Raw genomic sequence first — 11,373 nt, 5'->3', positions numbered from 1 at the left:
GTCCGTCATGGTCTGGGGCAATGTGTCACAGCATCATCGGAATGAGCTTGTTGTCATTGCAGGCAATCTCAACGCTGTGCGTTACAGGAAAGACATCCTCCTCCCTCATGTGGTACCCTTCCTGCAGGCTCATCCTGACATGACCCTCCAGCATGACAATGCCACCAGCCATACTGCTCGTTCTGTACATGATTTCCTGCAAGACAGGAATGTCAGTGTTCTGCCATGGCCAGCGAACAGTCCAGATCTCAATCCCATTGAGCACGTCTGGGACCTGTTGGATCGGAGGGCTAGGTCCATTCGCCCCAGAAATGTCCAGGAACTTGCAGGTGCCTTGATGGAAGAGTGGGGTAACATCTCACAGCAAGAACTGGAAAATCTGGTGCAGTCCATGAGGTGGAGATGCACTGCAGTACTTAATGCAGCTGGTGGCCACACCAGATACTGAATTATTTTGACCCCCCTTTGTTCAGGGATACATTATTCCATTTCTGTTAGTCACATGTCTATGGAGCTTGTTCAGTTTGTCTCACTTGTTGAATCTTATGTCCATACAAATATTTACACATGTTAAGTTTTCTGAAAATAAATGCAGTTGACAGTGAGAGGATGTTTCTTTTTTTGCTGAGTTTATAAGTAGCCAACTAACATACCGGTACATGCTGCTGTGATGATATGCTATGTGGTTCGTAAGGACAGCGTAGCTAATAAATTGTCAGCCAACATGACGTGTAAGGTAACTTATTTGACAAGTAATTTATTACATTACTCAACATTTTGTTAACAGTTGTCATTAGTTAAAGCAACTTAGTTAAAGCAACTAATCTATTTTCCTTTTTTATTTTCCAACCAGGATTATTATTATTATTACTATTACTATTATTTTGAAAGGCTGTTTTTCCATTGAATGCCTATCCACCATACAAAGACTTAGGACCCAGTTTCCGATCTCTATGGCTTCCTCTACATGTGGCCAGTCGTCAGGCATTGTTTCAGGCTTTTACTCTGACAAATGAGGGAGATACACCACTTTCAATGAGTGGACAGTGGACATTTCCAGACATGAGCCAAGCGCGTGATCGGGAGCGAGCCTTTCTTGTTTCTCCTTTTCTATTGACGAAGCTTTTGTCCGGTTGAAATATTATTTGTTATTTATGACAAAAACAACCTGAGGATTGATTTTAAACATCGTTTGACATGTTTCTACTAACTTTTATTGTACTTTTTTGACTTTTTGTGTTGATGTTGAGAGCGCGCATTCTGAACTAAACGCACCAACAAAACTGAGGTTTTTGGACATAAAGAGAGACATTATCGAACAAAACAAACATTTACTGTCTAACATGGAGACCTGGGAGTGCCACCAGATGAAGATCATCAAAGGTAAGTGATTAATTTTAATGCTATTTCTGACTTGTGACACCTCTCCTTGGTTGGAAAATTGGTGTATGGTTTTTGTGGCTAGGCGCTGACCTAACATAATCGCGTGGTGTGCTTTCTCCGTAAAGCCTCTTTGAAATCTGACACAGTGGTTGCATTAAGGAGAGGTTTATCTTTAAATGAATGTTAAACACTTGTATCTTTCATCAATTTCTATGATGAGTATTTCTGTAATTTGATGTGGCTCTCTGCATTTTCACCGGTTGTTTGTTGAGACAATGATTACTGTACATAACGCACCAATTTCAACTGAGGATTTTGGACATAAAGATTAACTTTATCGAACAAAACACACATTTATTGTGTAACATGAAGTCCTGTGAGTGCCATCTGATGAAGATCATCAAATTAGTGAATAATTTAATCGCTATTTCTGACTTTTGTGAGCCCTCTACTTGGCTGGAAAATGGCTGTATGGTTTTCTGTGACTAGGCGCTGACCTAACATAATCGCATGGTGTGCTTTCTCCGTAAAGCACACCACACTTGTACGGCAAGGGGCAATGTTTTTTTTAAATGGACCACCCTTGGCCGGAAATTCATTACTCGTTCATCCCGCGATGATTGTTTTCAGCCACCGGTAGCTTGTGGGTATTTTATATGTGCTACAGTCAATTGAGTGCATGTCTACTTATATTAAATATATAATTATTCATATAATCCTACTGTATTATAGCTAGCAAATGAATTAGCTAACTAACGTTAGCCTGCCTAGCTGGAACTTCTGAAAAAGGGAAATGTTTTATTTCTACATTTTCCAAGAGAACCAAACAAAAACATATTTACTTTTTACGAAATGTTTTTGTGCCGTCATGTGTATTAGTAGCACAATTTCTAACTTATTTGCATTTGCTTTTAGTTATACTTGTATGTTAACTTCTCCATTGATCTTGTTTGTACGTTTTCGCAGACTTTTCTTACTGAATCGTCGCAAATTAAATTGTGGGAGGTTCAGGCCCCGGAGTGAACATAATTGCTTGGCTAATCATTTGGACCACCCTCCAAGATGGCGACAGGGATTCCCCCAAGGGCATAAGACCGCAGCCTGTATTTTCTGCGTGTATACATCATATATTGGCAAATTTAGTACGACATCCAGGAACTTTATGTATACTAACTATATCCATACTATGACCGATAAGCATACGATCTGCTCAATTCACGTCACAAATAGTCCGGTTAGTATGAGTATTCAAACACAGCTTATGTGATGTAATGTCATAGAGGAAGATTTGCATAGCTAACTTTGCACCTGCCTATAAGGTCTGCTACTAGTACTAAAACAACATGCTTGTTCTCATAAGTCTATTGTGTATTTTCTAGAGTAAATAAAAATGTAAAAATGGTATTGGTCTAGCCTGAGTAACAGTCTTTTTAGCTAACATGCTACAAATTAGTGTCAGCAAGCACTCAGCAATGTAATGCTGGTTGCATAGTCACAGTGTCAGCATTACTGGCCTCAATCTATTCTGCACTTAGTCACTCTTAGTATAATTACTTCCAAACTAAAGTAATTTCTCCCAATATGTGTTTGAGTGATTTAAAAAAAAATAATAATAATTCACAGGCTACTTAATAAACCTGGTGGATTTTTATTCAGTAGTGTTGTGGGAACTCCCTGCCATATCAGGAGCAAAAGGCTGAGGTAGTATGTGGCCAGGTACCAAACCCACTTCACATTGGTCACATTTGAGTATGTCAAACTACGACCAGATATCAGTTGTCTTTCACCTAACAACCATTGACAATGTAATCAGTGCTGTATGTATCAACTCTACCTTTTCTACAGATGAAGGACAGAAGAGAGAGCTTGTCATGGAGTCCCCTGACTAAAATATACAGATGTCTGAACAGAGAGGCCGTGCACTCAGCATAAAAATTATAAAAGATTATGCTTACTTTTCGTCTTTTTGTTTTTATTGAGTCGGGACATATGGGACATCATACGAAGGGATAACGACTAACATGAATGACCAGACAAAATGCTGATTGGTACCATATCTGTATTGGCTTGTGAATGACAATAGAAGATGAAAGACAAGTGTAATATTTGCACATTTTTACAGTACAGGTCAAAAGTTCAGGCACCTACTCATTCAAGGGTTTTTCTTTATTTTTACTATTTTCTACATTGTAGAATTAGTGAAGACAAACTCTGAAATAACACACATGGAATCATGTAGTAACCAAAAAAATAAAATATATTTTAGATTCTTCAAAGTAGCCACCCTTTACCTTGACAGCTTTGCACACTCTTGGCATTCTCTCAACCAGCTTCACCTGGAATTCTAAATAAATCAGTGTCACCAGCAAAGCACCATCACACCTCCTCCTCTATGCTTCACGGTAGGAACCACACATGCAGAGATCATCCGTTCACCTATTCTGCATCTCACAAAGACACGGCGGTTGGAACCAAAAATCAAACATTTGAACTCATCAGACCAAAGGACAGATTTTTACTGGTCTAATTTCGATTGCTCGTGTTTCTTGGCCCAAACAATTCTCTTCTTCTTATTGGTGTCCTTTAGTAGTGATTTCTTTGCAGCAATTTGACCATGAAGGCCTGATTCATGCAGTTGATGTTTAGATGTGTCTGTTACTTGAACTCTGTGAAGCATTCATTTGGGCTGGAATCTGAGGTGCAGTTGCCTCTGTAGCAGAGGTAACTCTGGGTCTTCTTTTCCTGTGGCGGTCCTCGTGAGAGCCAGTTTCATCAAAGCTCTTGATGGTTTTTGCGGCTGCAATTTAAGAAACTTTCAAAGTTCTTGAAATGTTGACTGACTTTCATGTCTTAAAGTAATGATGGATTGTCATTTCTCTTTGCTTATTTGAGCTGGTCTTGCCATAATATGGAATTGGTCCTTTACCAAATAGGGCCATCTTCTGTATACCAACCCTACCTTGTCACAACACAACAGATTGGCTCGAACCCATTAAGAAGGAAATAAATTCCACAAATGACCTTTTAACAAGGCACACCTGTTAATTGACATGCATTCCACGTGTTTACTGGTTGAGAGAATGCCAAGAGTGTGCAAAGCTGTCAAGGCAAAGGGTGGCTACTTTGAAAAATACGTAATATATGTTGATTTGATTACTACATGATTTCATAGTGATGTCTTCACTATTATTCTAAAATGTAGAATATAGTAAAAATAAAGGAACCCTTGAATGAGTAGGTGTGTCCAGACTTTTGACTGATACTGTATATTTAAAATATGTATTGGGGACTGGTAATTATGCGGACAATTACAGTGACAGATGCCACAATATATCTGCAATATTAAAGCTGAGTTATCCTCTAAAATATCAGCTTACAATAATTATACTTCACGATTAGTGTTATCTAATTTGTCAAAGTAGGTTACATTCTGTATTTATACAAATGATGAGCCTGTGAAAGCTGTTGCCGCTGACAGGTGAAGGTTGCTGGTCGGATGCTTGGCAATACTGTTCCATTCATAGGAATGCTCACACTAAGGGCATGTCGACATGATGCTTATGAGGGCTCCATTGCTGGTCTTCTCTATGTTGCATGTTCTGCTGCAAAAAATCTCTTGAAAAACTGCAGCAGGCAATATTATTAGGTGGTGTTTACTAGGAGTGCCTGTGAGGGTATTATAATAGACAGCCAAGTGGTAAATTGCATTTTGTTCTAAAGAAAGGCTGAAGCTTTTTGCTAATGCACTTCACAACCAAAATGTCTAGTTGTATCTGCTTGGCTGGGGGATTAGCCTACTAGTTTATCAAACTGGGTATTTTTTGAATACATCTTTTCACATAACACACTACCTGTCATTGTTGATTAAGCCTTCTGTGTCACAGGGCAGTACCTCAGGTCACTATCAGAGGCCTCATGATGGAGTGTCTTTCTCTTAGGAGTTGAGGGACACTGGCAAAAATGGAGGTGGCACAGGGATACTTGTGTCGCATTATAATTTTATTCTGAGGTCTTGCCTGATAAGCTGTGATAAACTGTGTTTAGCAGTGAATTCAATTATTTTTGGAGGTCACTAAACCATTGCAATGACATTGCTGGACATGGTACGATTACCCATCTTTGTTCCTTCTGGTTAGTCCCGGCATCCGTTCATGACCAAACGATCAGTCTGGCACCCAACTGTGCAATTTGTCTAACAGAAAAACAGGGTCAACGATTGTCATCATCCCTCAATTATAAACACAGCTTTAGAAATAACAATCTCGTTTGGAAGCCAATTCTATGCTTTACAGATGCAGAGTGACTCCAGATTGGATTAGATTCAGGCCGGAGACACCGTTACCCTATGCAACCAACGGTGACATGTTTTGTTATGGGTTGGGTTTGTTGCTGCTAGTTAGTGCACTGTTGTAGTCAGACCTAAGTTGTTGGCTAATAGCTGTATCCAGTGCTATAGAAAAAAGATTGAAACCCTCGATCAAGATTATATTCCTTAAAAGCGGCAACACTTTCTGGCCATACCAGATATACCGCCTTATATCCAATATTAGTAAAGTCTTTTGCTGTCCATTCTTTAAGCACACAACATTCAGAGTCCACTTTTCTCATTTTCGTAGCACTCATTTTTCACGTCAAAAGTCGTCAAGCAATGAAGTGGCCCTTGATCCGGCTTGAAATAAATTTTTCGGGAGGCGGGTAGACCGTTGGGCCAGTAACTGAAAGGTTGCTGGATCAAATCCCCGAGCTGACAAGGTAAAAATATGTCGTTCTTCCCCTCAACAAGGCAGTTAATCCACTATTCCCCGGAGGCTATCATTGTAAATAAGAATTTGTTTTCAACTGACTTACCTAGTTAATTTAAAAATGTTATTACAATTTGATCTAGCTACTGGTATACTCACCACCATGGCTGATGTTTGGATGATTTACAGGTGGATCTTGGTAAAAGGGGTCTTGAATTGTTGCCATAATTACAATCCAAATCTTACTTTAAATTAGGTTCCAAACCAGGTTCCAAACTCAGTTTTAGACGAGACTGTCTATGAGTAAAATGATCCTCTTTACACTTTAGTCAATTTTGACACTAGAATAAATCTTTCTGACTCACAGGCTGTTTTCGAAGCGATTAGTTGGTTTTCAGGGGCAGTCGTTCTTTAACGGAGAAGCGCTTTCTGATCAACTGTAATAATCAACTTTTGACAATAGTCCTTTTGTTTAAGTAATATAAAGTTAGGTGGGTTTTCTATTGAGACACCCAACAGAGGGACAGGCTGCACTGAGGGATGAAGGGAAAGATGATCGCCAGAGATGCAGAACATTCAGGACCAGATCACCAATCATTTCTGCGGTGAAACAGGAACTCCTGAAACAGTAGGTGCCATTCCTCAAGAGCTACAAACACATCCAGACAAGCTCCAGGGCCCAGTTCACACTGCCAGATCCTCAGCTGGTCTCAGGAGCGCTGATAGACATGGCCAAACACTTGGGAAACCTGCAGTTCAGAGTCTGGGACAAGATGCAAGGGATCATCAAATATACTCCCGTGAGTATATAAAACTGCAAGCCCCTGCCTCTCACTGTCTGATGATCTGACCAGTGTGAAACACCTTAGCCCAAAACATGCAGCTCCCTGACTACCCAGAGAGGAACAGGTTTAATGCCTAGGTTCTGGCATCTGAGGGGTTCACAACCTTGGCTGTACAACTGAGTGGTAACTGTAGATTTCGCTCCGAAGAAGATACCCCAGAGGATCAGACTGCAGCTGGATTATCAGGGCGGAGGTATCCTTCTACAACACCAAAGACATGACACATCTATACTCATAAAGACACGTTTACTGTGAGACTGTTCCCATACTTCTCTAATGGAATGGCTGGTGATGCCGACCACCTGATATGCAAATCTGTTAACCAGAGGTGTCTTTGACAGTGAATTCCTTTTTCACACATCATGTTCAAAACATCTATACCTGACTTTGTTGAGCTTTACAATAAATTGTAGATACTTTTTGAAGGACTTGGAGATGATGTGCGAAAAATGCTCATATTGGTCTTATGACTTGAATGGGATTTGTGCCACAAATGCTGAAACGTTAGCATGTGGAAACGGTGCCAGTGAAACGAAACCAAAACATTGATTTGCTGTCATACCTTGTCCATAGACTGTTTACAGCAAAAGGAAACCAATATGTCCTTTTGTTATTTGGGTGAACTATCCCTTTAAAGATTGAATCAATACATGGGACAGCCATCCTGATTTGCATCAAACTGATTTATACAGACATTATTTAACATAAATCAACATCAAACTATATACAGTGAGCTCCAAAAGCATTGGGACAGTGGCACATGTTTTTGTTTTGGCTCTGTACTCCAGCATGTTGGGTGATACAAGGAGGTTAAAGTGCAGACTGTCAGCTTTAATTTGAGGGTATTTCCGTCCATATTGAGTGAACCGTTTAGAAATTCCAGCACTTTTTGTATGTAGTTCCCCCATTTTAGGGGACCAAAAGTATTGGGAATTTCACTTATGTGTATTAAAGTGAAGTATTTGGTCCCATATTCATAGTATGCAATTACATCAAGCTTGTGACTCTACACATTTGTTGGATGCATTTGCTGTTTGTTTTGGTTGTGTTTCAGATTATGTTGGGCCCAATAAAAATGAATGGTAAATAATGTACTGTCACTTTTATTGTAAATAAGAAAGAATATGCTACCATGGTTACGGATAATTTTGAATGAATCGTGAATAATGATGAGTGAGAAAGTTAGACGCACAAATATCATAACCCCAAGACATGCTAACATCTCTCAGCATTACAATCAGAGGTTAGCATTTGTGGGAGTGGGGGGTAATGATACTGTATTTGTGCATCTAACTTTCTCACTCATTATTCACGATTCATTCAGAATGATCCGTAACCATGGTAGCATCCGCATTAATGTAGAAGGTTTTTAGAAACATTCTTATTTACAATAAAAATGAATCAAATGACACAATACATTATTTACCATTTATTTCTAACACTTTCTTTTCTTTCATGTTAGCTTGAGACTCATATGGTGAGTGGAGGCTGGCTAACCACAGGAAAAACAACTTTATAAGGATTTGGTTAGTTTTCCCCAAAAATTACCCAATTGGGTTATTCCGCTGGATTGGACCATGTGGATCATGCAAGTTGTCAAATATAGTAGAGTAGGAGGTTTTCTAAACTCTCTGGTTAAGCTCACTTTGGTTAGAAATGTGACAACAGAATGAAACTGTTCCTGTAACATGTGTAAAGGAAGTTATTTGACAGCAACATGATTTACTGTAACTGTTGCACACCACAATCACCTGCAGGCTATCCATTGACTGTAACGACATATCTACAAAATGTTTTATGTGATATTATTTGTTTTAAAATGACTTCATAGCAGCATTACTGCGTTATAAACTGAGTGGTTAGAGCCCTGAATGCTGATTGGCTGACCGCCGTGGTATATGAGACCGTATACCACAGGTATGACAAAACATTTATTTTTACTGCTCTAATTACATTGATAACCAGTTTATAATAGCAAGAAGGCACCTTGGGGGTTTGTGGTATATTGGCCATATACCACACCCCCTCATGCATTATTGCTTAATTATAAACTGGGTGCTTTGAGCCCTGAATTCTGAATGGCTGAAGGCCATGGTATACCACGGGTATGATAAAACATTTAGTTTTACGTTGGTAACCAGTTTATAATAGCAATAAGGCACCTTGGGGGTTTGTGGTATATGGCCAATATACCAATTCTAAGGGCTGTGTCCAGGCACTCGAAACAAATATTCAGATGAAATATATTGTGCTATTTATCACACACTACTTTGTGTCAAAGTTTAACAAGGACTCTCTCCTCACAAGTGTCATGATTAAAGATATGCTCAAGAGCCTCACATACAGTATATATCGTTTGGTTATTGTGCTGCCACAGAATGAATTGTGAGTAAGGCCTCAAAAAAGCTTTATATACCAGAGCTGCGAGAAAGGTTCTATGTATTATTGAAACAATGTTGCTATTGTTTGTGAGAATGCCAACAGGTGTGGTTCCCGTGGGGGAAAGATTCTATTGGGGAAAGGTTCCTGTGGGGGTTGCCATGGAAGCCAAGATGGTGTGTGTGTGTGTGTGTGTGTGTGTGTGTGTGTGTGTGTGTGTGTGTGTGTGTGTGTGTGTGTGTGTGTGTTCAAACACACATGCATGAGGGGGTGTTCGGATGCCCTGTGTGGACAAAGTCATGGAACTTTATGACAATCATATTAAACGAACTACATTTTTCAGAGAGAATTTATAATTCGACAGGAGCACAAGCAGGAGGGTTAACAGAGTATATGTATTAGGCTATTGTTTGTACTACATTGTCATTACGTTTTATATCTGAAGTGAAATCTACATTATGCGTCTTACGCAAAACACAAATAACCTAGGTCTTACATTTGTCCCTATTTGGAAGCACTGGCGCCGCGATTACGTTACCCAGGCACGCAGTTAAGCGCAGCGCCCAATCGAGGGCAGCGCTGAGCAGATCGAGCTATAGGGCTTTGGAGCGCTTCGCTTTGCACAGTCGAGTGAACTGGTGAGGAACGATACAGTACACTACAGTAGAAAAATAGTGGGGGAGACGAGAGTAAACAACCACCTTAGACGCACACAACCATACCCTTATACGGCAGCCGATAAGTTATCTTTGAGTCGCCTGCAGCGCAGAAAGAGCACTCGTATTTTGAGAAGAATTTGGCTACATACCGCGCAGGAGGATCATATCAAGCAAAGGAGCAGCCGTGAGAGAAGCACGAGATACGGAGACATGGCTGTGACAACCTGTACACGATTCACGGACGAATTTCAGCTATATGAAGAGCTGGGAAAGTAAGCCTGTTTGTTTTGGTAATTTGCAGTCGCTGACTTGTCGTTTGCGTGGGTGTGGATGCGGGTTTGTGTTGTTGCGGTGGTCTTTTTCGGGGTGACAGCGGCGCAAGACAAGGGTGACAGCTCGCTCAAAATACACTGTCTCTTCACACACACACACACACACACACACACACACACACACACACACACACACACACACACACACACACACACACACACACACACACACACACACACACGAGATTCTTGTTCCCTGCGCTCTTAAAAATATTATGGCAATAGTTGGTCAATGCGTCTAAACAAAGCTCTCCATAGGCATTGGGTAATATTGCTTTGGTTTGCGAGCTCTCTCTCCCTGGCTCCCCCCTATCACCCTATCAGAAGGCAACAACCACAGGTAGCGGTCCGGGAGACTGACATTTTGAGCTGTATATAAAGGGGCGGCTGTTTGGTGTCTTGCTGCGCTGCAACTTTCGAGCAAGCTCCCGCAGAGAAAAATGTGAAGTTTCATTGCTAATCTCATGCTATTTTACACATTTTGCCATTCGGTTTAGAGAAAATGTTGCAGTTTTAAAGCTGTAATTCGAAATTAATGTTTTTAAGTACTTAAATAAATAGCATGGACCAGAATGACATGCTCGCCCCACTACTAATGTTTCTGCATGGACGTTTCACCAAATTCAGACAACGATTGTGTCATTTATTTGCAGATAATTGTTGTTTGCAGCTCAAGAAGCAGTCCTAGCAGTATTCAAATCAGGGAGCGAACGTTTCTTTCACCGATGAGATTCGGTTCTTAACATTCACCAAAAAGAGGCCACCGATTGAAAATGAATCTCAAATTAACTTTCATGTATTTTTTTCACAACCTGAACCTCTGAGTTTGATGCATATTATGTCAGTAGGCCATTCATAGACACAAACTACCTTTAGCACCCATGGTATGCTCTTCCCGGGGGACTTTTGTTAACCTTCATACAACCGACTGGGGTCATTTTGACCACAGAGGTATATTTGTCATCATAACCCAACAGTGGTTTATTAAATTGACTTTGTCAATCAATCAAATCATTTTGTCAGATATGTCAAA

General features: G+C 40.2%; 1 protein-coding gene across 26 annotated transcripts in view; it reads left to right on the top strand.

Moving 5' to 3' along the window:
- Nucleotides 1-9,942: 9,942 nt before the first annotated feature.
- The window catches only part of camk2b1 (calcium/calmodulin-dependent protein kinase (CaM kinase) II beta 1), an 89,645-nt gene continuing 88,214 nt past the window's right edge, over nucleotides 9,943-11,373 (top strand). For 15 of the 26 annotated variants that reach the window (XM_065011748.1, XM_065011750.1, XM_065011747.1 and 12 more), the window contains exon 1: nucleotides 9,947-10,280. In XM_065011748.1, the coding sequence (XP_064867820.1) occupies nucleotides 10,219-10,280 (62 nt within the window). In that variant the 5' untranslated portion in view covers nucleotides 9,947-10,218. Of the gene's footprint in view, nucleotides 10,281-11,373 lie in introns of all 26 variants that reach the window. The other 11 variants (XM_065011751.1, XM_065011746.1, XM_065011749.1 and 8 more) reach the window with 3 other exon arrangements.

Source organism: Oncorhynchus nerka, linkage group LG27, assembly GCF_034236695.1.
Source record: "Oncorhynchus nerka isolate Pitt River linkage group LG27, Oner_Uvic_2.0, whole genome shotgun sequence".
NCBI lineage: Eukaryota > Metazoa > Chordata > Actinopteri > Salmoniformes > Salmonidae > Oncorhynchus > Oncorhynchus nerka.
Note: the sequence above shows the minus strand (reverse complement) of the source record. Positions and strands in the feature narration are given on the sequence as shown.